Raw genomic sequence first — 25,873 nt, 5'->3', positions numbered from 1 at the left:
CTACACTAATAAATGAGATATCCTAACAGCAAAACACCATGGGATTTGAAGGCTTTAGGGATGTTCTTTTTGTGTTGCTTTAAGTCTGGTTAATATTTGCCTTTAATTTCTTCCACAGACCTATTTCTCATAAAATCTAAACATGACTGAAAAAGAGAAGAGGGTACTGAAAGATCACTAAACATGTGGAAAAAATTATCCCAGAGGGAATATGAAAGCCATCTGCCCTAGACTCCCTCTGCGATCATCCTGCAGACACGAACAGCAAGAGACTGGTGCTCTGGTGGCAAACACAAATAGTGGTGAACTCTGGTTTTGACTGGCATCAAAAGAAACCGCTCATCCAGCCGTCCAGAGAGCTTGTTTAGCTAAGAGCATATTAGCCCCTAGGCTAGCCAAGACTTTATCGGTTGGAAAATCCCAATCATGAGTGCTAGCTGCAAGGGGAAAAAAAAAAAAAAAAAGAAAAAAGAAAAAGAAAAGAAACAGGGAAAGAGCAGGCAGGACAAGCCTGGACATGTTCAGTTTGTCCTTCCTATGTTACAATTATATCCTCATTCCTCAGAGCAAAAGGCAGTTCAAAGAGACAATAAACCCCTTTTTAGTCTTAGGCTTCACAGGAACGTCACAAACGGAACTGAAGTGGTTCCCAGAGATAAGGCGACAAAAGAAATTAAACTCTTCCCTACAACTACCCTTCAGTAAAATATCAGCAGAGAAATAGAGGCACTGCTTGCGACATAACTATGGCATTCATCTGAGGAAATAGGACTTACTTTAGTGGTTTCAAACAGATTAATTTAGTATAGTGCTCCTCAAACTCTGCAGCTGCTTCCTTCCTTTGCATAGCAGGAATATGAGCCTCTAAGGCTCATACATTAACTTCATTTTATGGGATGGACAGTATTTTATTGTCAGGAAATGCAATTCCCTTTTGGGTACAACTCAATAAATGCTTCAGTTAAGATCCCAAGAAATGAGGGTTGAAGCACTGTAGACCATAGGATGGCTTTGGAGCAAAGTGTGAGGGACCAGTTAAAGCAGCCACCAAACAGGGGGTTGCCACTGCTTTTCTTCAACCCTCTAATTTGGGCACAAAAAACATAGGCCAACAGTAGCACTACAAATAAAAAAAAATAGAGCTGAAAGGCAGGGCAGGGAGCACTGTGGGAATGGACCTGGGAGGTCTCCGAAGGTGCTCCCAGCCCATCCTGTCTCCCTCCCAAACCAAATGAAGCAAAACTGAAGGCACGGGGCGTAAGGATGCCACAGGGAGCAATTAAGTGTCAAGGGGAACTAAAAACATGAGACACTGAACAGCCCTAGACAGTGAAATATTTGACAGCTGCAATCCTAGACAGGGATGGGACGGGCAGAAATGAAAGGCTCCATCATCTATTACCAAACCACCCAAAAACCATCAAGAGCTTATGTTGAAAGGTTACTATAAAGTGAAACAACAGATTTTTTAAAAATTAACTTTTCATCTACTTCACCAAGACTTTTATAAAGTGCAGAAATTGCCCTGCTCATCACCCTAGCTCTGGGGTCTCATTGCCAGTGTACGTTTGTGTAACGGTAAGAAACTTCAACGCAGCGCAGGACAGACACCTTTTCTAACCATAGTCAGGCTGCATGAGAACTTAATTAACCCAACTGGAAAGCCACAAATGCTTCAGACTGACTCAGTTCGGATGCACTGGATTTATTCCTGCCTTTCACTGCGTCAGGGAATTTCTTTACACCCTACAGCCCTTAGGAAAGGGACACATGGCTGAAGGCGTCAGTGGTCATGAATAATCAGGGAGGGACTTTTCCAGAACAAGGCAGTAATGTTAAAAACTCTTTCTTCTGGGGAGACTTTTACATGACCGAGGGATGACATAATAAGTCCGCAAACAAAAAAGGCTTTATACCCCCATGGCGGCTTTCAAAACCTCTCCATTCTGGCTTTGTCCTTCCCTTCTGTGCAGAAGCATCACATTTGGGGGGCAGGGATTTCAGCCCCATCTACACCAGGTCAACTGCTGTCTCTGCAGCCATGGCTTCCTCTCATTCTTTCTGGCCAAGGCAATCTTATGACCCACATTAACGATGCTATTTTATGGGGCACAACGTTTCACTGTAGGACTGAAGGGATTTATTTCTGCTCTGGTATGAGGGTACAAGAGCCAAGAAAAGCCCAGGGTCAGAAACCTGTTTGCATAGGAGATCCATCAACGTACAGCTGGAGCCACCTCCGAGAGGCGATGGAGCAGAAAGAAAAGGTAGAAGCAGTATTACCAGAGAGTAAACAAGAAGCAGCATGCCAAGACACCACCACATCCTCCCCCCCTCCAAAAAAAAAAAAAAAAAAAAAAGTCCTTGTTAGATACTTGGGAGCTGCTGAACGAGCCAAATGGAAAAGGAGATGCTAAAGTGCAGCCAGAGGAGCTGTGTGCCAGGACACATCCTTGTGAAGGCAGCCCAAGCACTGCCGGTACCGCCGGGGCACCGAACCGGTGCTGGAAACCCAGCCAGGGTATAAAAACACAGTGCAGATGCTCAGACCGAGGCAGAACTAATGTTTCACTTCCAGCATGGGCCGTTTGCCAGATACAGCCTTCTGCTGAGAGTTAACCAAAATGCATTTGAAACTCTAGACAAAACCCTTTATTTTGCAGGGCATTTGTTTTTAAGGAGAGGACTGAGCGGTGATCTAAGGAGTCAGAATCGGGTAGTTTAGATCCCTGCAGAAAAGCGTCCAGGGACTTTCAGAGCGGTGAAGCAGGCGCTACAGGAATGATGGATGCTGGACCAAGCCCAGCCTCCCAAGCCTAAGGGGATTTGCTCACGCTGCCGGGAGCGGGGAAACCGTTTCTCACCAGTATAGGAAGTTAAGCGCTTGGCAACAAGGGAGGCAGCTCTCCCACAACTCCGGTTACGCAAACAGCTGCCTTCTGCTGGGTTTCAACATGCTTCGCTGCTCCAAAAATAATTTCCTGCTTGATTTGATACCATTAGCAGGAGCACACAGCGCAGCACGAACAGTCATGCCACTTCACGCTGGATCCAGCTAACCACAGGTTTCTAGCAAAAGCCCCGACTTTTTTTTTTTGGTAGAGAGGCATGATTACGCAAGGGGAAAAGGTAAGTGGGGTAAATGATAGCATAAGTTGTCTCCTCTTCCTCCATGAAGGGTTTTGACGCAAGCCTGGACAAAAGTACCTGCTGTCTTCATCCTTCTGGGCCTTTTTCCAGAGCTGAGATTTCCCAGCCCTTACAGCTCGTAACACTTATGGCATATAACCAACACTCAGCAGCCAAGCAGGAATCAACGCCAACATAAAGTTCAACGACAAAGTCACTGCTTGCTGGGTGATTAGGAGCTGTGCTGGTCCCAAAGAGAGTTGCTGGAGGTTCCCCCATGGCATGAGCACCCGAAAGCTAATATTGTGCCTTCTTTCATTCCCCACCGGATGACTTTGTGTCCCCTTTGGGGGCTTGTTGGAGTAATCCCGGTCCAGCCCAGTGCTTTGGGAACAGCAGCACTTTCTGTTCCTAGCTGGATTGGAATCTGGATAGCAAATTTTGCCCTAAGGTGCATCTGATTTCCTGTTCCCTATTCCCAGTCCAGGCATCTGCATGTCCCTTCCCAAGGGCCTGCCTTGGGGGAACTTCTCCAGGGGCCCTCACCAACAGTGCTTCAGAAACCTCAAGTAGTGCAGCAAGTTAAAGCTTCCAAGGCCCAGCACATCAGCATTGCACTCCACAGCCTGTAGACAACCAGCGGCACAGTACACCAGCCCTCCCAACTCACAGCCCTACACAGACGTTAGCTGGTATCTTCCAGGTGAAGTTCAAGTAATGTTCAGCAAAGAAACGAAGCAGCAAAGTAAAACTGTGTCACCCAGTAAAACAGCAGCTGCCAAGTGGGATTCAGAAGCTGATAGCATGTCCACAAAATCAGCGTATTTTAAGGCAGTACAGAGTGCACATTGCTGTGAAGAAGGACTCCCCAGAAGGGTCTGAACATCTGTTTTAACATCTAAGGAAGCTCTATGGGGTTTTCCAATACTATGTGACTCAGAAGTAGAAATCCTTGACAGCATCAGCCAAGTGATTTTGTGCTGCCTTTTTCCTCCTCTTATACCTTGAAATCGAGGTTGTGCAATGGCACTTGTTTATGCTTATACATTGTAAGCCCAAAAAGATCGTGAGGGACCATTTAATCTGATCCACACCACACAAGCCTTACCAAACTTTTCCTTCCACAATCATTCTTTGAGCTTATGCAAGAGGTCCCTTAGCCATGACTAGAAGAGTATAAGGGGTGATGAACTCACCACTGCTTTTGGGAAGCTTGGACAGAAACTAGCTTTGGAAGGTAAAGCCATGAAAAGAGAGAAAAGGTTCCATCAGCAGTCCTGCACAGGACAGAACTCCAGGATGACATCCCTAGCTTTCATACATGAGGCAAAATATGCATCTGAGCTGACTCAAATGCCAGGTGGGGCCCATCCTGTCACCATCACAATAAAAGTGAATAACCGTGCGAAGAAGGTGGCTCCTCAACTGCTGGAGGACCTGATCCAGGTGGGACGACAGGACTGGTGGGAAGAGTGTGCAAGCTAGTTTCCATGCTCAACTGACCTGTGTCTGCAGCTGCTGCTGCTCCCACAGCCCGGGGGAGTGCAGATAAGCAGCAGTTCAGCTTTTCCAGACATAGCACAACTCCTGTTTACAGCCTCTGGGCTAGACTTTTCAAAAGAAGGAGCTAGGTGTCTCTTCTTGCAGGAAACCAGGTGTGTAAACAGTTCAATTAATATACCCAGCAAGCCATGTTCTAGTGCAGCAAAGAGGGCTAGTGGAGACAAGCCAAGAGTATAGGAGCCGAGGAAGGAAAATACTTTTAAAGAATATGCCTAATTAGAGATGGGCCTGGGCCAAAAGTTTGTATTTGAACACCTGGAATAGCCCTGGGGAGCAGAATTGTAACCTGAACCCAGATCCACATTTTGTAACTCGCTCCTTTCCCAAATGAACTAAAACTCAGCCCCAGACCCAACCATCACACAGTCCGAGCTGCAGGTCTCCAAGAGCCAAAGCCTGGAGATGTGGCTTTCTACTTACTCTCAGCTAGGTTTTGGCCAAGCCACAGTGCTCGGCTGCTGGTGCCCGCTGTCCCTCTCGCTCCACCCCACCCAGTGCCCCGTGGTGGGCCCACTCTGCCCCACTGGAGACCTCGCTGTTGCCCCTTGGCAGCACGGCCCTGGGTCACTGACTCGAGGCAAAGATTCCCGCTGGGTGTCTGGCGGCCCGTCCCCGTTTGCTCCCATGGCCGTGGCATCCCCAGCGCTGTGACCAAGCCCTCCTTTTCACCGCACCGCCTCCTCCCTGCCCTCGCAGGCTGCAGCTGCAGCTCCTGGCCCAAGCAAGAAGCCTGGCCCAACAGAAAACCAAGTGGCTCCGCTCATGCCTGCAAGCCAAATACTGACAGCGACCCTCAGTTTCGTGACAAAGCTGCAAACTCAGGGCTTGTTTTGAAGGGCAAAATCTCCACAGTGGCGGAAGCCCCCCCATGCCTTTTATGAGTCCTTGCAGAAGTGGCAGACTGCCTTTTCTCCCTCTCTAGGACAGAAAACTGAACTTCACCCACACCTTACCACCTCTTTTGAATGTTTTCTTTATAGCAGAATCACATTTAGCAAAGAAAGGTCAGCCCCATCTCCATAAAACTGCCCTGTCACAGGCACGTCATGCATTTCAGACAGCTTGCAAGGCTGACTAAACATTTACTTTTGGATGGCTCATTTCCAAAGTGCAGAAATAGATCCTCACCCACAATAAAAGAGTGCCCGGGTGTGCCATCGGACGGCTTCATTGCCCCGTTACAGCATGCCATTTGCATTCCTGCGCTTTCCCCCTCACTCGGGGCCGCTGCTGCCCGGCGCCAAGCTCGCTGCCCCGTCCCCCTCTCAGGGCAGACCTGCAGATAGGCGAGGCCTTATCTCATAACTGGATTATTCCTGGTAGGTATTTGGCAGACATTTTTGCATCATCTGACCTTGGGGCCTGTTAGGCTGAAGTAGGTGACTAACGCATATGGCCCTTAATGGCCTTCCCTTTCCTGGTGGGCACCTGCCTCTCACTAGCACAGAACGGGATGAATTGGCACAGCTGGAGAAGGGCAAATGGGATCTTCTCACACTGGATGATTCTGTAATGATCAAGGCAGAGTTTGTGTTTTGGAAACCTTTTGAACAATTTAGCTCCACTGCTATTCAGAGCAGCCTGGCACCATGGATGTACTTTTCTAGCTTTTGCAAATTCTTCCCTGCCACAGATGAACCTTCATTCCCAAGAAATAAGTTAAAAAATAATAATCAGGCTTTATACAAAAGCACAGGAAAAACGATGAATCCTTCAAGGGCCAAGAGACTCCATCTGAAAAGTGCTTGCCACACAACACCCAGGCAAAATCAAAATGATGCAACTTTTGGTAGGGTGGACAGATTGCAATCAGGCAATTACACATCCCAGACCATGTAATTGCATGCAATGAGAACACACGTGGGTGTAGTGCGAGGCGTGAGCCTGGTGTCACCAGCCACAGGCTCTTCTGGTTACCCTAAAGGGGTTCTTCAACAAATGGTTTCAAAATTTATTTTCTAAACATCAATAGGTCCATCTAGAAGTAGGTCTCTCTCTGCCATGAAAAGTAATTGCTGGAAGACTGGGAAACATCCAGGACTACACTGGAAAACATCAGCCAGAAGAATTGCTTTATCATCTGTTTCATATCCAACTGTGTCTGGACAGTGGGAAAGGGGAGGGAAAGAAACCCATCACACACAATACAGATAATCTGTTACACAGCTTTATATCAGGAAAAAGCCCTTCTAAGCTTCTGTAGGAAATAAGCTTAAACATCAGACACATGAGCATCCTCAGCTTTAATAACCATTACTGTCTTTCAACCCCCTCCTTTTTTAAAGTCTGAGAACAGCACTTAAGACTCTGGCCTCCTGTAAGCATTGCTCAGATGCTCCCCAGATGGCTTTTCCAAGGGGATTTCTAATTATCTGGGTTTTTAAAAGAAATATCCTGCAGGAATCTTTTAGGTTTCTGGAGGTTTTCTTCCTTCCTATACAAATTTCTTTACCCAGATCTTGATTTAAAACCAAACTCAAAGGGAACACTTCCAATGACTTCAATATGTCTCAGATCACATACCCTGGGGTAAAAGAGAAACAAACCAAATCCCATAAAAATAAAGACGGTGCAGATTTCAAAAGGATTCACAGTGAAGTTTTGTAAAGAAGTAATTAGTCCAAAAGTCTCAGCCTAGAATATCACGGAATAAAGGAAAATTTAAGTGAGACTGAGAAAGGTAACACTGCATACAGACCGCAAAGGATTAGATGTATAATCCCCCTCTCCACAAAGAAAAATAAATTAAAATGCAAGCAACAATTGCTGTAATAACAAATAAACAAAAAAACCTCAGATGCTCAAAAATATTCAAAGTTTTCAGATCCTGAGTACTAAATTCCTATCCTCTGAAAATCCATGTTAGACATCCCCAAGTGTGAGACTGAAAGAAAATTACAGTAATTTCTGGAAAGCCTGATCGATGTGTTTCTGCTTTAGTGAGAAGCTGGAGAGCAGAGCAGACCCCCTTATGCCTTTATAAAGAAAAGCAAATTATTCTAATGAACGTATAAGGGTCTGTGTCTCTCCCAGGCCAACCAAGTCACCTCCCAGGCAATAGTTAATTACAATGAGACATTCTACTCCTCCAAAGCTGCTGCTCCCTATCTCTGAAAATGAAATACAACCCTATAGGACATGTTGCCCTGCCTCCTGCAAATGCCAGCTGGGCAAACTGGGAGTGCTTCTGCATGCGCCGTGGCACAGACCCACGGTTGGCTCAGCACACAGTGTTCTGTTCTGCCCTGTGCACTGATAGACCCTCACCGGGGTGTCTGGCCTCTCAGATCACACCACTAGCATTGCTCTCCTCTTGGATCAGCATCTCTGCTTGCCAGCGGTGCTTAAGGGCACTTGCGGCAGCCCTTGGCACAGCACGGGGCTCAGCCTGAGCCGTCAGGAGCTTGCAATCTGAACGTTACAGTGTGTTTCTGATGCTGGCAATACCTTCTCCCTTGGCTGTGATAACCCATGATTTGTCAGGTTAAAGAGACAAGCCCTAACAAACGCTGGGGTTAGCCTGGAGATGGCCATTCAGAAACTTCTTTGCCCTCTGGCTCCTTTCACTGCCTGGAATGCTTCACATACCTTTGGCTCTCCCTGGCTGGTGGAGTGGCTGTGAGCAGGGTTTCATAAAGAGACTGCAAGGAAACAATAACCCTGGGTGGGGCAGCGGATGCTGGTGTAGTTCATGCAAAGGTCACACCCTTTTTATTTCCCTATGAGCACCCCATCTGAGCGGCCTGGCCTTCACCCAGGGTCACGGTGAACTGGCACCCTGTGAAAATGGGGTGTACGTCTTGTCTTCCCATCCACCCAGCAGCCTCCTGCTCATCCCATCAATCTGGCAGCAATGGCCAAGAGAAGCACGGGTAAGGGTTTAATACCCAACCCCAAACTCATCCAAAAGTGATACTTTTCCACTCGTCCTTTACAGCAGTTGTATTTCAGGCAGGAGGAAAAAGGGAGAGCAGCAGCAGTGGGTGTGTCGTCCCCTTTCTTCTCCTGTGGCAAATGAAGGTCCATTTTGGAAATACGACTTCCCTCCAGCCCAAGCCCCTTGATGTCCCAATCTTACTGCCCCAGGTGACCCAATATTTCTAAAAGCACTAAGCCTTTCTCCTGCAGAGCCTCAGCTCTCCAAATCTTAACTCCTCCCAGTCCACCCTTCATGTGCCAAATCCACACATTTCAGTTCATCCCGACGTTCCCTCCCTCCCTCGTCTGATAGTCCTTCCCACACAAGCACCACATCCTTCCTGCCCCGACCTCACCACAAGGCTGGGTTCATTCACCGAAGCAGATCAGAATGAAACGTAACCATGACCCTTTGAATCTAAAAGATTAGGAGATGTAAAGGAGAGAGCTGTCCATACGAACATGTGCAGGCACAAACAGAGGCAGGTTGTGCCACCTCATGTTGCCCTCTGGGTCACTCTGCTGGCTCTTGCTAGACTCAGCTCTGCAGCCTTGCACTTCAGCCCTCAACCTCTGGGACTGTCCCACCACTGTGCACAATGGCAGTTGAGCTCAGGGGTTTTTTGCTGTTTTCCCTGAAACAGCAAAAAGCTAGCACTTGCTTTTGATAAGCAATTAAAAAAAAAAAAAACAAAAATAGACAAAATCCAAAAATGGGATGGTAACTGGGCTCACAAAGACTCTGCCTGCCCAGGACACAAGGGGATGAAGAAGATACATCCAGGAAAAACTGGATGTGTTTCCTTGAGGTAGTAGATATTTGCATGAGCACACCTCATGATAGAGTCTGCATCCCAAAGACTGCATAATCTAACTATCAATATTGTAAATGAATTGAGAGAGAGAAGGAAAAAACATCTAATTGCCTCATAATATACATGAGGGACAACAGTGCAGAGGGATGGGATGACTTACTCTCATTGCAGGAAAATCGTGACAGAGCCAAATCCCAGTTCAGGGACTTAACCACCGCCTATTCTGTGCTTGCTATTTTCTGTTAACAAAGAAACCAGTATTTCCCTGGATTTCAATCCCTGGTGATACTGCTGGATTTGCTGCCCAGTCGTGAAATAGTCCAGGAGTGGGAAGAGCAGATGAAGCTCCAGTGAGTCATGAGCAGACACTGCTTCATTGTGCAACCTGCACGCTGAAGGCCACGTTCAGCCATCCAACACTGCCTCTGCTAGTGAGGCCAGACCCAAAATATTTTGTGCCTTTCCCTAAAATTCCAGGTTTTCTTTGTTTGTTTGGGGGTTTTTCGGTGTTTGTTTGTTTGTTTTTGTTGTTGTTGGTTGGTTGGTTTTTTGTTTTTGTTTTTTTTTTGTTTGTTTTTTTGTTTTGCTTTGTTTGGTTGGTTTTTCTCCCCATTTTTTACACTTATTACTTGGGGCTGTTAAGCCAGGCTTGACAAGAAATATCAGCCACCACCTCAACACAATCTTGCAGAAACACAGCTAACAGCTGACCAGGCAGGGCACCACTCCGCACAGAGACCCAGCGCTTTCAAAGCATTGGCTGAGGGGAGCGGTGTTCAAACATCCATAATTGTTTAGCAAAGGTAGCTTCACAAACACACGCAGTTTTGATTGCGATCTAGCCACCACGTGCACAAAACAGGGTTTCGCTCACCCGCCGCCCCCTCACTTTCTGACTCCAGGCATGGGGCGGCGAGGCAGGGCAGCCTCCCTGGGTGCACGGGAACGATGAAAGCTGGAGTGGGGAAGTTTCCTTAGCTGCCCCATAGGTATTTTTCCCCTCTTTATTTCCTAACTGTCTGTCTGCTGGGGTAACCACTATCAACCCTTGGAGGGACACCATGCCAGGAGGCCCTCTTCCCATGGCTCTGGAGCAAGTCAATTCCCAGCAGCCCCCAAACCTCAGCTCTCCAAACAATACAAACCAGACACACAGGGGAGTTCTGGATACTTGCTCCCTTTGTTATTTTTTAATGCCTTTTCATCATGGCTTCTCTGGGAAGATAAAGCAGCTAACCCAGATGGGCAGAGATGCTTGGGAGGAAGGAGGGTGTTGTGGGGAGAAAGGGCAGAGGGACATCCCCTGTGAGCTGGTACAGCCACGGTCACAGACCTCCCACCAAATCTCTGGAGAAAGGTAAGTGGGAGTGAGAGTTTTGAAGGAAAATGGGGAGCTCCTGACAAGGCTGAGGAAGGGGCTGCCAACCAGCATCCCGATAGCTCAACTGAAGCCCAGCCTTCCTCAGTCATACCCTTGGGGGCAGCCACAAGGCATGGGCTCTCCCTCCCATGAGCTGCTGGCGAACCCCACTCTTCCTCCCTTGAGAAAGGGCCCCACCTATGGGCGAAGGACCAACGAGGAGCTCTCAGCCCCAACATCAAGTTTCCCTTCACTGAAGTTCAAGCCAGGGGTTGTAGGGAGAGCACAGAAGAGCCAGGTTTACTGAAGGCCTGCAAAAGGGGAACAAAGGCACCTTTGCAGCGTCAGTGGGACCTTCCAGTGGGCAAACAGGAGAAAGCCAGTGGACCCAAATCTAAAATTGGTGGCCTAGAAGTGAGAGGCGAGGTAGAGGTTTGGAGGAAGGAAGAGCTGGGGTTGAGCTTAGCGCAGACCTGTTTGTTGCATGAAGGCAGCACAGACAGGAGAAACTGCTCAGGACCTGGATCCTGGTGATTCTGGTACATTCACAATCCAGCATCAAACTCTAGGATTATGACCACAGGCACAACATGCTGATGGCCAGAGCTAGTGTCTTGGGACTCAGTTGTTAAGTAAGCAGAAAGCTTGCAAAACAGACTGTTCCCTGGGCTGTTTCAGGTCTGCTTCATGGAGAGGTAAGTGGTGCTGTAGAAGTGCCTGTGCCTCTCCATCAACCACACAGAACAACAGCAAATTTAGGTGCAGCTGTCTTCACTGTAGGTGTTTAAGATTAGGTGAACTCCACACAAAGTGCACTGAGGCATTTCTCAGGTTTAAGAATAGGTTAAACAAGTCATCACAACTAGAAAGCTCTTGTTCTGGCAATAAAGGAGAGGAGAAAAGTGTCCTAGATCTGAACTCTGAACCAACAAGGAGGGATGATGTGCATGATCCTCTACCCAGACCTAGTTAACATGGACCTTCCAGACAATCTTTGGGACCGCGGCTTCCAAAACTCAGTTTGTCATCATGCAGAGTAAATAAGAAAAAGAATCTCTGGATCCTGTTTTATTTTTCACTGAAGGCCACAACTGAGGTCCTCTGCACCTTCCCCAAACCAGCAAGCTCCTTGACAATGAGCCCATTCGCTATTCCCTCCCCATTTCTTCTAAGGCACCACAGAGCTCAACCGATGGTGACAGACCACGCTGCAGCTCGTGGATGACTTGCTGGCAGGCAGACACCAGCTCTCTCTCCCCAAAGCCCCTTGATACAAAGGACAAAGCAATGCCTGTACAAGTGTCACCGATCCATGCTTGCCCGATCGACATCACCCCAAGCAGAGAAATACCACAGTTTCTACTGGAAGGGAGCAGGAGTGGCTCCCAGCAGCAGAATGCCCTGCTTTGTCCTGGAACAGAGCACAACCCTCTCACCCTTTGCCATGTTCCCACCCTCTTTCCCAGCTCCCAACCTTCAGCCTTTTTAACACCCACAGTTTTTCCACTCTGCTGCGAAGTGATGAAAAATTCCCTGCCAGAGGACATTGTTCAAATGGGTTATTGAAAAGAAATGCAATTCCCTACTCCAGGCGAACAAGCTGCTTCTTTTCCCCTTGAGGAAGAGGATAATAGCACAGCCAGGGAAAAAAAAAAAAAACAAAACAACTATCCCCAAAGCCTACTGTAATAATATTAAATAAGAAACCAAAGGGGTTTGGCCAGGAAAATCCCAAGTTCAAAAGAATAATTGCTCCAAGAGATTTAAGCCTACAGCTGAGTCACTAAAATGAAGAAATGTCTCCTTGTCCATAGAAAGCAAACAGATCTTGGGTCATGCAGCAAAGCTTCTGTATGTCCTTGTTAGAAAGAAAGAAGCAGCCAAATGCAATTAATCACAGTCCCAGAAGAAACGATGAGATCTTTGTAATTAACTACGTAGGCTCATCTTTCCACTTTTGAAGACTAATCCAGCCTTCTTCTTTCACCCTTCGCCCACGGTGCTGCCACAAAAGTCTACTATAAATACCAAATCACTTCTCTCCAGAGGTACACACACACCTGCAGGCTGTGGTCCCCTAACAGCTTTGCAGTAAGTGTACAGGGAGGGGGGAACATTTGCAGAGAGTGAACAGAGCTCCTTTCCTTAGTTACCTTTTGTGGATGAGCTGTCACGGAGTTTGCAGACTCTCAAAAAACCTGGAGACCTCAGCTGAACTACAGGAGTTATTTCCAAGCTAGATATTTTTGTATCTACAATCCTGATTCAACTGGTCAATGACCAGAAAAACTTATTTAAAAAAAAAAAAAAAAGCATACAAACATGATAACGCTTTCCAAATAGTTAAGATTACAACTGCTTGTGTGAATAAATTGGCTTATATTCCATCCTCAAGTGGTATAAATTTGCCTGACCATCACCCTGCCCATAGAAAGCATGTTCTTGACAGCTGTATGCACTGTTTGTACAGAGGTGAGTAGACAGGGCTATATATTAAGAGCGAGGTCTCCAGCAATTACATTTGGTAAGGCAAAGCCAGCTGGCAAGCATCATCTTTAATTGCAAAAGGCAAAGCCACATTCCACAGATGAAACATGTCCAGGTCTAACTAAAAGTCACAATTCCTTTGCTACAGCTTCATTCAAAGTTGTGGAAAACATGGGGGAAAAGTATAATACTTTAGAGAGAGGAAGAGGAAGGTCTGGAGCTAGTGGTTACAGTTTAGGAGAGGAGTTCAGGATCTGACATCTAAAAAGTCCTATGCAAAAACAGAACAAGCCATTCAACTTCCTGGGGCTCTGTTAATAAATAAGGGTTGACAAATATTAATTCAACAATGAAAACAACAACTGACCAGGTCTTTAGGTCAAGTACATCAATGGTAAATACAATACAGTGGAATAATATCAAAATGACATCAGCTGAGGAACTGAGACTGATTTCTACCCCCTCTCTTGTATACAAACCACTGCTAACATATGAATAATGCTGTCAACAACAGACTGGGAACGCTGGCCAACTTTGTGGTGAGGGAGAGCAAAGAATGCAGAGTGGACAGAAATCTCCAGCTTTGCTCTTCCATGACACGGCAGAAATGCTTGTTTTCAAAGGAAGGAGATTGGGTCATTCTTCTATGAAAAAAATAGAAGTGGTTTTACAGCTCCAAGTATGGCTGGAGCCTTCCTGTACAAATGTGGGAAACAGGGGGGGATGATTAACGGTGAATCTGTGGGATACAGCAACAGGGCCAAGGAGCTTTGGGCACATCCGTACCGTGACATCCGCACCCTTTTCCCTCCAGGTCAGTGATACAGGCACAGCCAGATGTGCTGGGGATGCTCTGGGGGATGTTTTGTGACAGAGATGTCTTCATCTGCGCACAGGGCTAAATTCCTGCTCACTACCAATATCAGCCAAAACAGTGAAATTCTGTAGATTGCTCCTCTAATCTTTGTGCAGAAGTCTGGCAGAGGAGCTAAGCACGGTGTCAAAGTAAAGGTGGGATTTGTCCTCAGTGAAGGTTACTACCAAACCATCGGCATGCCAGAGTGGTCAGAAGGCTCCTGCCAGCACACTGGAGTTTGTCCCTTGCTAATGGGGATTCCTACCATCCTTCTAGGGGGATGCCCAGATCCTCATGGAGAACTGCAGATGCTTCCAGCAGACAGGCTGCTTGCCCCAGTCCTGCTGCGGGCGGAAGAGCCGCCCAGGCCCGCGGCGGTGGGATGCTCCCGGCGGTGGGATGCTCACGGCGGTGGGATGCTCCCGGCGGTGGGATGCTCACGGCGGTGGGATGCTCACGGCGGTGGGATGCTCCGGCAGGCCAGCACAGACCGCGAGCTGAAGCTGCCCTCCGCCGGCTGAGAGGGAAAGCCAAAAGCCAGGCGGTTTTTTAGGTGCAGGTCCCTTACTTTCCCATAATTTCAGGCAACTTTCACTTTTCTCAGCGTTGTCTTGCAGGCACAAAACGTAAGGGTCAGAAGCTTTCAAAGCAAGCAGCAACTTGGGCAGCCTGGAAGCATCCTGCTGTCTGACAGCACCAAGCCCCAGCAGCCAAAAGCCGGACAGCAATCAAGTGTCTCTAACCGAAACAGGGGATTCTCCCCCAGTGCTGATTTTTCTATAAACCAGCAACTGATGCACATGCTGGGAAATGAAACCTCATACATTTTTGCTAGATAACAATGCTACTCAAATGATGATGTTTAAATATGGGCATATAACCAAGGATTAAGCTGAGAACTGAGGTAACATTTGCTTCCAGACAGCTAACACGCAAGTGATACAATCACTGTATTTGATTAAAAATAATACTTATTAAAACCTCACTCAACCATCAATATCTATAAATACTCTAAAATCCTGAATTAGTTACTATTATGTACATCCCCAATTTTCATACAACTACAAAATGAATCCTCCTAGCCAGCCTTGTGTCAATCGGCCAGAGAACAGGCACCAGCCACAAAAGAACTGAGGAAAACTTTTCCACGCTTCAGAAGAGAGAGAAAGCTTCTGAGATTGTGTGCAGCAATTAATTTGGCCCAATGCTGCCAAGGTATAGCAGCAAAAGGAGTTTTCGGGGCTGCTCCCTAAAGCAGCAAGGTTAAAGTTTTCTACTCAGTTAACCTTTGCAAAGATTTGAGGCGCAAAGTAGCATCACTGAAGCACACGAACACATGTGGACGCACAAGAGGGTTCAGAGAGCAATGCATGGCACCCAACACAATAACCAAGGCTGCCCTGTGCAAAATGCCCGGGTGATACATCACCATATACGATCCAGTGCACTTATGATGCTAGGACAAAAATAATGAAAAAAAAAAAAAAAAAAAAAAAGCAAGAAAAACAGCAGCCACCAGCAGCACTGGCAGGCAGGCCGACCATGACACCTAGCAGGTACTGACACTTGCCAGCCACACTGAGCCCTTCCAGGAAAAACCCAATTCCTGAAAACCAGAGCTTCCCCTAATGATTTTTAACCTCTATCCTACACTGTAGAGCAGCTCTAATGCTCACAACGATTGAAACAAGTTATTTCCATGCTAAACTTAATGTGCAGAAGCAAGTGTCCGTAATAAAGGAAGAGCAGCAAAATAAACCCTCAAAAGTTTACAAGGGATTATTTCCCTCCCCCCCCCTCCCCCCTGGAGAAATGCTGGGGAATCTTCCAGGAAGATTACAGCCATGTGCACTTCCCTGCCTGCAAAGCTCTCTGACACACCACACCGTTTGAGCTTCTTTTATGTTCCTAATAATAGACTGGTAAATTCAGTAAAATCAGGCATTTCTTTCCTATTGCAGCACATAAGAGAAGGTGGCAGCCTGCTATGATGTGCCAGGCTGTGGAAAGCAAACATGGAAGCAGCAGGCATGTGCTTCATCTTGCTGTGACAGGGCTTGACCTCCTCACTGTTTCCCCTGCTGTCCCAAGCTTGCTTTTTCCTTTCCCGATGTCCCCCTCTATATTGAGCATCCCCCAACCACACCAATTTCCCCCCAAGTTTCACACTGCTCCCAGTTTCGATTTCTCAGTTGTACAACACTGTTTCTTAAAAGCAGCCTATGCAGCGCACACTGTTTTTCAGCACACTCAGCAGCAAAGAGAAGATAACCGGGAGACAGACAGGCCCCATTTCTCACTTCAATGTTTTCTTAAAACAATTTAAGTAGACTGAAGCTGAGATTTTTTGACAAGGTCTCTTTAAAAACTGTGGGAGTAGTTCTTTGTAGCAGTACAGAAAGCAAAATTTTGAGTTCTGGTACGATCCTCTACTGCCACCAGCAGTAAGATATCATCAAAAGCTGGGGGGAAAGCAAAATACCCCTTAGCAGCTCCCTCAATGGTTGCAACAAGGCCAACACTGAACAAGCAGGTCACTCACCCAAATTTGGTGGAGAGGACACCTCCCAGGGCAGAGCCAATGATGATGCCTATTCCAAAGCAAAGACCCAGCTTCCCCAAAGCATCAGCACGCTGGGAGGGAGTAGTCAGGTCTGTAATAACCTTCTGAGCACCTGCAGGGGAAAAAAAAAAAAACCAACCTTGAAATCAGCTTGCCACAGGGTCTGAGTAGCAGGTATACACATTTTTAGACCACAGAAACAGTGCCTGCCACAAAACGGTCCTTGCAACCCCAGGGCAAATGCTTGTGCACACCACTGAGTGGAATTGGTTCAGCCTGTCAGTCGTAGGAAACAAAAACACTCAAACCACTCAAATAAACCACTTCAAGTGGCAAAAAGAGGCTTAACATCCTATCAACTTGAGCCCTCTTGCATGAGTTACACAGACTTCTAGTAGCTAAAGGTTGCTTACAGGTTTTACTAGAAACATCTAGGAAAAGCCAACTAAAGCAGAACAGCTTGGTGGGTAATGGAAGGTATTTTTGTAAGCACATTTCATTTTGACCAATATGCTCATTTTACCAGGAGAAAGGGAAAAGTTCTCCTATACAATATCCTGGTTGCAAGAAGGCAAGAAGTTTGGGATTTTCTGCTGCCAGCAAGTGATTGCCATCCCTGTCTGGGTGGTAAAGTCCAAGTAATTTGCTCAAGGTTATACAGGAGGATGGACCCTGGGACTATGGGCTACTAGCCCTACTTTTTATAACCAATATATCTGTTGTTTCATATTCTCACCATTTCATCCCTGATGACCATTAAATGTTCTTCCTGCCTTGCTTCATGCTGTTGAGCCTGTTGACTTCCAGCCACTTGGGCAAGAAGAGAGGAATCAGGCAATAAAATGAACGTGGAAAGCCACTCAGCTCTGACCGACCTTACCTGGTAGCCCATGCATGAACACTGCTGGCAGCCTGGAGAGGAAGAGGAGGGGGATGCTGGTGGAGACGGACATGAGCAGGAAGAAGGCACTTCCAGAAGCGCAGGAGAGAATTAATGCTGTTCGGGTGCCAAATTGATCTGCAAACCTGGAACAGAAATCATACAAGGTTGTCAGAAGTGGGACCATGCAGGTCATTACAAGTGTAATGCATGAAGATGGATGGAATTGCACGGCCGTCTCGCTCTCGTTTATCTGTCATGGGAAGCGCTGATCAGATTTTCAGAAGCGCTCAGTTCCCAAAAGAAGACTAGATACTCAGAGGATCTTGGCTTACTGGCTCTGAGCATTGAACAACCTCTCTTAATTGCTGACTGCCAACAATATAAAACTTTGCCTTGCAAAAAAAAAAAAAAAAAACCAAACTAGCCCCCCTTAAACTGGAAGCCTTGCCTGGAGGAGGAGTGTGAGGACCAGTGCTGCAGCACCAGCTGCCCACCCAGGAACATGGGCACTGACACTTGGGTGTAACGGAGAAATGTGCCAGCAACTGTCACAGACCATTTCCAGACCCCTCATAAGCACAAGATAATATGTCCTTGCTTAACTCTCCTCCCCTGGCATTTCGATCAATAAATGTTGCTTATATCAGAGCTGCTGAAGATCAGCCACAGGCAGCAGCAGTTACAGCAGCTCAGCTCAGTAACTCATCCACAATACCATTGCTACAGAGTGCATGGCGCCCTCAAATTTTACTTTGTGAATCTTAGAGCTGGTTCAGACCAGGGAATCAGGCTAGCTAATTTTTTAGTTCAGGTTCAATGACAACTGAAGTTATTCCAATGTCTTTCACGAGGATGTTCAAAGCAACATTCCTCATTCAGCATCACTTAAAGAAGGTACTTTTCTATTTAGATTCAATAAAGACTTCACCCCAGTGACTCAAATTTGCTCCAGGCATCCAGATCAGGTTTTTATTCGACTCCAAGATACTTTAAAAAGCTAAATTAAACCACAGAAAGGGTTCTGAGCAACCGGGACTATGAAGACCATAAACCAGACCTTAGATAGCGCTTTTCACTTCAATTCCTCCTTCCTTCATTTTATTGAAGTTGCAGGTGAACATTACCTTGCATAGCAATTACTTGTGTTTACACTAAAAGCAATAACCTCCCCAAAATGCCAAGACTGGTCTACAAACAAAGCTAAGCATAAGTAATTAAAGGGCTTCATGTTGAAGAAGAGGCATGGGTCAAAACTTCATTGTTCACATGAAAGCCAGGGAAATGTATATTAGTTCTTTATAATCTGAAGACCACTATTCACTACATAGTCCAGGGATTTTCTGATTTTGTTGCTTAAATTCATTGCTTCATCTTCTCATGGCTGTTTAGGAGCATCAAGCAAGAAGAACAAGGAAAAAAACTGGCCTAAGCTACACATTTTTTTCCCTCTTATCCCCCTCCCTCCCATTTTCTCTTTATCTACTTTTACAGAGGTCAAAGCAGCCTCACATCTAGGAAAACCCTTTTTATCTCAAACCTGTGTTGCAAATTTTGGCTTCAGTCTGGCAATCTACACCTTCAGTCCCACCTACACCAGCAGGAGTCCAGACTCACATGGATTGTGGCTTGCCGTTCTCCTTCCCTTCAACATCCCTTCTGGACATTAGCAAGTGACATGGACAGAGGAAAACCAGATTTCAGATGACATCAGATCCAGAACAGAATTATTACTCTAGTTTCATATATTAATAGAGAAAGCATTCAGATTGGGCTCTTTGCACCATCGTTGTTCTTAGGAATGAATTTTCTTCTAAGCTGCAGTGGGGAGTTTAATGTTATTATTTTTAATTTTAAAGTGTGTATTATGGTAGTGTCCAAGGGCTTTTAGAGTTCAGATCCTTGAAGTGCTATACACCACGTACCAGAGGATCCTGTAGAACTCACAATCTACATCAACCAGAATGGTAAATCCCATGCAGGAAAACTGAGGCACGCACCAACTCTGTAACCATATATTACTTTGCTGATCAGTAGCAGGACTTAGAAGAAAAGCTAGATTTTCTTGGCCTCATTTTAGTTTCCTATCATTGGATTACACTGCTCTTTCAATTTTTTTCTGCTTTTTGAGAATGCATTCCCCCACCACTCAGATTTTTTTGGGCCATTTACATTTCATTAGAAACAGGAGTGTGTGTCCCATGGGGTAGAGGCACAAAACCTGTCTTTTCCACTTTTTTATTATTTTGATAGATGACCTTATAGATGTATCAGTCCTTAAAGATTCATACAAGTCTAGCTTTGTATTAAACACTGACGTAGATACAGTGAGATTCAGCTGTAGAATTAACACGACCCTCAGATATGTTCATTGACAGCTCTACTTAACTTCAATAAATACCCTCTTTTTTAGGTTTCCCAGTCACAAGACATTTCTAGGGTTACACATGGCTATAAAAATTTTGCAGGATTAAGCTGTTAGGACCTGGGCTCTGAGGACTCTGAGGGTTTAGGCCTGTTCCCAGTATATTTTTATGCTTAAATGTGTGTCATTAAAACATAGCTAAGTTAATATAAAGGCTGCTTCTATGTTGTGGTATTTCTAATTACAGTATTTATTTTCCCCTTGCCCATTTATGAAATCTTCAAACATTTCAACAGGACCACAAACCAAAATGAAATTAATTTTTATTAAAGTATAAAAATGTCTGGCCTTTTTCAGCTATGAAAAGGATCATGAGAATTGTTCTCACTTACCTTCCGAAAATGGGACCTCCCACGAGCTGGAGGACACCAAAGGTTGTCTGAAGGTAACCAAACCCCACTGAGTCCAAACCTAGGCTCTTTGCCAAGTACTAAAAAAAGAAAAAAAAAAAACCCAACAGGTCAGGGGAAATGAAGTACACTATATTCCTGAATAAAGAACTTAATGTCTCTGTGGAGAGGACTACAGCTCCAAACAAGCACTTCCTCCAGTTCCCCATACTTACAGATTAAATCTTCACTGAGTCAGACACAAGCTCCTTAATACAGCTCAAAAGTCTCCATCCCACACTGTCAGCTAACAAAGATCAGGGGGATGTGATCAAAACCATCAATTTTGCACCAGATGACAAATCTGAATCACCCTTTACCTTTGCAATCCAACACTGCTGAGCATAGTCAGCTACTGCTAAGGGGGATAAGGTACATTTTAAGTCACTCTCCTGCCTCCAGACCCTGTATCTGGGGCAGCCCAAGCACCACATGGGAGATGACTGCAGTAAGGTCTTGGAGCTCTTGTTTAATTGAGCAAGCTGGAATCAGTGCAAGCACAACATGGGCAAAATATTGCCTTTACTTATAATCTAGATGATACTCACACAACCTGAGTTTGCAAAAAAACCCACGGACACACACCTTGAAGACTCACAGTCCTTGGGAGTTTTTTATTTAAAAATTTTACGCTCAAGGGATAACTATTTCTGATTCATGTCTTTGTTTTGTGCCATCTGCTAAGAGTTGTTTAAAACCCTCAGCCACGTTTAGTTCTCAGAAGGTGTGGAGGTGCCCCAATCTCGTCTGCTTCCCTGGTACATGCTCTGCACCCAGGTCCCCGGACTCCCTGTAATTGATTGGTGACCCACTATACCAATCGCCCATAAGTAAACTCTCTCTCAGCCCACAGGCTTGGGGCACCATGGGCTGGTTTAGTCCCAGGAGGAAGGAGCAGTTTGCCCCTGGAGGCACAAAACCCATGGAGGGATCTCCCACAAGGAATGGGATCACCAGAGACAGGGGTGGACAGGCCTGTCATAGATCCAGGAGGTCATAAGAAGAGGAAAGCTGCCTGGTGGAAAAGGACCTGGGGATGCTGGTCAACAGCTGGCTGAATATGAGTCGGCAGTGTGCCCAGGTGGCCAAGGGGGCCAAGGGAGCCAAGAGCATCCTGGCTTGTGTCAGAAATAGTGTGGCCAGCAGGACCGGGGAAGGGATTGTCTCCCTGTGCTCAGCCCCGGTGAGGCTGCGCCTTGAATACTGTGTTCAGTTTTGGGCCCCTCACAACAAGAAAGACACTGAGGTGCTGGAGCATGTCCAAAGAACATGGGCAACAAAGCTGGTGAAGGGTCTGGAGCACAAGACTTATGAGAAGCAGTTGAGGGAACTGGGGTGTCTAGGCTGGAGAAAAGGAGGCTGAGGGGAGACCTTATCGCTCTCTACAACTACATGAAATGAAGTTGTAGTGAGGTGGGGGTCAGTTTCTTCTCCCAGGTAACAAGTGATAGGACAAGAGGAAGTGGCCTCAAGTTGTGCCAAGGGTGGTTTAAATTGGGTATTATGAAAAATTTCTTCACCAAAAGGGTTGTCAAGCACTGGAACAGGCTGCCCAGGGGAGTGGCTGAGTCACCATCCCTGGAGAGATTTACAAGGCATGTAGATGTGGCACTTAGGGACACGGTTTGGCGGTGGACTTGGTAGTGTTAGAATAATGGTTGGACTCAATGATCTTAAGGGTCTTTTCCAACCTAAATGATTGTAATCATTCTATGAAACCAGACAGAAGAGTCCAGTAAATGAGAAGCGATGATTCCCACTCACGGCTGGTTTATCACACCTTCAGAAAAACCAACCTCTGATCTGAAACCTCTGATTTCTGCTGCCTGCTTGTCGGGTCACTCTCCCACTACAAGAAGACACAAATTATATCAGCTTCACCCAGGATCATCAGGCCAGGAAAGGGCTCTAGGTGCTACTGCAGTACAAATAGTAAACCAGCTTTTACTGTCTGGGCATACCCTGAACACAGTCACAGCTGGTGGGCTAGGTAGGAATACACTTTCTGCTCTCTTGCAAGAAACTCTCTTCTGACTTTGCTGGAAAACTACACTGCCTGTCACTGAAGGCAAGACATGCTGTGAAGCAGGACAACCCATACTCACGGGCATGACTCCCATCTGCATGAAGAGGAAGGTCAGCTCTAGGGTTGCAATCAGGTAGGCAACAAGGATTGTTTGTCCCCTCTTGACCTCTCCCGAGTGGCCGCTCTCCCCCAGGATCTCACTCCTCATTCCTGAGGCTTCTTCCTCACCTCCAGAGCTGGCTTTTGCATTCACAGCACTCATGGAATGACTTACTGCAGGCTGACAGGCTGAAAAAATGACACAAAGGTGCTTTCTAGCTGGGAAGATGAAGCATAGGTAAGGTGCAGAAGCTGTGTGTACAGTTCAAAGCTTACAGTGTGAAAGGTGCTGAGTCAGTGTGCCAGGGATTTATTTTTTCTTTCTTTCCTTGTTTTTTTTTTCCTCCCCTTTGCTTACTTGCCAGGCAGGATCAAAGGTAACCATAGATTTCCTTCTTCAGCCTTGTCCCAGGTGGGCTCATTGCTTCAAGTACCATCACAACAAAGACCAGTGTGAGAGTCCCAGCGGGGTGAAAGTGGACATTGCCCCAGACAAGAGCACGTGACAAACTCTTTAACTGTTTCACTCCTTTCACTTTTGTTGCCTCTGGTGGCTCAGAAGAGGGGACTGTTTTAATGCTTCATGAAAAGTGCTTTGATTTTATTTTTGGAGGTTGCAAGTGAAGCTTAAAACAGAACAGTAGTCCTCGAGCTTCTTGCAGCAGATTTATACAGCTCCTGGAACAAGCGTAGGTTTTACATGCAGTTAGAGTTGCTCTCATCAGTACCTCCAACTGAGCTGTTTTCTCTTCTTCACCAGGTGCTGAAAAATTATAGAGAGACTGAGCTAGCAAATATTCACATGTGACTCCACACAGACTGAAAATTACCAGCCAATGCCAAAAAAATGACAAAAAAAAAGTATTAAGTCCTCACAAATCATGAGTCTGACTGTAAACTGAGGAATTAAATAAACAAGACTCATTTGTCCTTTGGGGGGTTGGTTTGCTTGCTTGCTTGTTTACTTAGGGTTTTATTTGTTTGTCTGTCTGCTTGGAGGGTTTGTTTGTTTGTTTTCTTACTTGTTGAAGTATGGTTGAGCATCATCTTTATTTTAGAGAGAAAAAGAAAGCAGAGATCTCAATGCCCTGATTTTGTAGAATCACAGGACTTTTGGTAGGAAGGGACCTCAGGATATCTCATCCACCTTGAAAACATCAGCTCAGCTGTGGCTTTTTCTAGACAAGCTTTGAAAATCTCTAAGAAAATAGATTTTCCCTCTCACTGAGTATCTAAGAAATAAGTTTTCCCTAATGTCCAATCAGAATTTTCCAAACTGCTGCTTTTGGCCATTGCCCCTCTTGGCATCAGCTGCCCCTACCAAGGAGAGTCTGGCTGTATCATCTCTGGAACTGCCCTTCCAGTAGTTGCAGGATGCCGTTAGATCACCTCAGCCTCCTCTTTTCCAGGATGAACAAGCCCAGTTCCCTCCACCTCTTTTAAAGATGATGTACTCTAGATCCCTGGCCTTCTTGGTAGCCCTCCCCTGGGTCCAATCAAGTTTGTCCACAACCCTCTTGAACTGGGAGGCCCAACACTGGGTCAGCCTCACCAGCACCACGCAGAGGGGAATAACAACTTTCCTGGATGTCCTGGCCATGCTCCTCCTCAAATGGCCCATTACATGGTGTGCCTTATTCCTGTTGATTGTGCACGATTGGCTTGCACAGCATCGCCATCACCCACGGTCCTCACACCAGGGTTACTACGTGTCCAGTCGGTCCCCAGCTGGTATTGATGCAGGTGGATGTTTTGCCACAGGCTTGGGGGAAACTGTCACCATTTTCAACTTGTTAAAAATCTTGAGGTTTTGGTTGATCCAGCTCTCACATTTCATGCAGATCTTCTTCCCAAGGCTCCGTCATTGACCATGTCAGCCAGTCCCTCCAATTTGGTAACACCTCTGTTCAGAAATAGAGTTTTGACTCGCCATGAAGGCTGACACAGACACATCAATATAGGGACACACACAGATGTTGGCTGGCTTGGAGCTGGAGTGGTTGTCAGGGCTCCCAGGTTCCCAGCCAAGCCCAGGGAGAGGGAACTGTAAGATCTCTGGGCACACCTTCTTATTCAACAAATGTTGCCGCAGAGCCCCGGGATTTGATGAGGGCTTCCAGGCTCTACCCTCTGGCAAAGGAGGTGGAAGACCAAAGGTTTAATATTTCGCCAGGGGTGGGTACTGTATCACTGGAGGCTGCACAGAAACAACATTTCGCAAACTCAGCCAGAGCATGAGTAAAAAAGCACCTTCAAAGACTGACTTTCCTACAGCGATACCAGCACTCAAACAGACCCAACTCACCACGCCCTAGAAGTCATATTGTTATTGAAGAAGGAAGATTACCCAGCATGTATCCCCATTTAGCGAAGGATCGCTGTTCAACATTTGGTTCATCTCAGTGGGAAACAATGGATTTGCCTGCACTTTGAATGTCCTACAGCACGGCACCACCATCGTCACTCCCTGGTTTGTGCTGTACAGGCACAATGTACAAATTACCAACATTGAATAGAAGAGTAAAATTAATGACAGAACTCTGTTTATGGAGGTTTCAAGACAACCAAAAAAGCAACTCATGCAAATGCAATGTAAAATACTGCTTACAGGAAGTGTTGCTGACTTGGACTTGAAAAGCGTCAATATTTTGACGGGTGAGTTTGTCTCAGCAACTGGAAACAGATCTCAGCAAGTCAACCAAGGGAAGCAATGACTTGCAGATGCAGCCACTCTCCACCAGATACGAACCTTGTCCTGCCCGGGGCATGCAGTGCAGACAGCTAACCAGCCACATGCTCTCACTCAGATTTAGTTTCTTTTTACTGTCATTGACAAGGGAAATGGAATAAAAACCCACGGAGTTTAATTTTCAGCCTCTGGGGCAAAAGACACAGTTCTGAGAAGCAGGGAGCTAAACTCCCACACTAGTGCCTGGTGTGGAGGTGACCTTGGAGAATGAGCTACAATCACCAGACTCGGTTCCTGTACGTCACTGGACGCCTGTTGATGGCTTAGTGCCCAAGCCTGCTGCTTAGCATCCCAGGTCAGGCTGCAAGTAAGAAAGTGCCCTGAGCCCAACTCAGCGATCCTCTTCTAGCAATAGTCTCCTCGGGCAGGATTTATCTCTCCATCCCTGCCCTTTGGCATGGCCAGGACAAAGGGAAGAGGGTGGCAGTTTTAAGCCACCTTTAGAAGCCATGAGCCAAGCCACATCCATGCTGCCCTGGCCCCAAGGATGGAGGGATGAGCTGTATTCAAACTTGGCCAAGATGTTGGCAGCCCCAGATCACCTCCGTGTCTTCCTGCAAGGTCTTCTGTGCAGGATCTTAGACTTTCCAGACTTTCAGCACCTGATTTTTAAA

General features: G+C 46.3%; 1 protein-coding gene across 1 annotated transcript in view; it reads right to left on the bottom strand.

The window, feature by feature from the left end:
- Positions 1 to 22,673, bottom strand: part of SLC22A18 (solute carrier family 22 member 18) — a 61,515-nt gene extending 38,842 nt beyond the window's left edge. Inside the window, exons 1-4 of the mRNA XM_032984964.2 lie at positions 22,491 to 22,673; positions 20,329 to 20,426; positions 17,572 to 17,717; positions 16,671 to 16,803 (exon numbers count right to left, since the gene is read on the bottom strand). Of these exons, the coding sequence (XP_032840855.2) occupies positions 16,671 to 16,803; positions 17,572 to 17,717; positions 20,329 to 20,426; positions 22,491 to 22,673 (560 nt within the window). The remainder of the gene's footprint in view (positions 1 to 16,670; positions 16,804 to 17,571; positions 17,718 to 20,328; positions 20,427 to 22,490) is intronic.
- Between the last annotated feature and the right edge of the window lie 3,200 nt (positions 22,674 to 25,873).

The sequence above is a fragment of the Tyto alba genome, unplaced genomic scaffold (assembly GCF_018691265.1).
Source record: "Tyto alba isolate M040663 unplaced genomic scaffold, T.alba_DEE_v4.0 Super-Scaffold_8, whole genome shotgun sequence".
In the NCBI taxonomy this organism is placed as follows: domain Eukaryota; kingdom Metazoa; phylum Chordata; class Aves; order Strigiformes; family Tytonidae; genus Tyto; species Tyto alba.
This window is presented reverse-complemented; position numbering and strand designations above follow the sequence as displayed.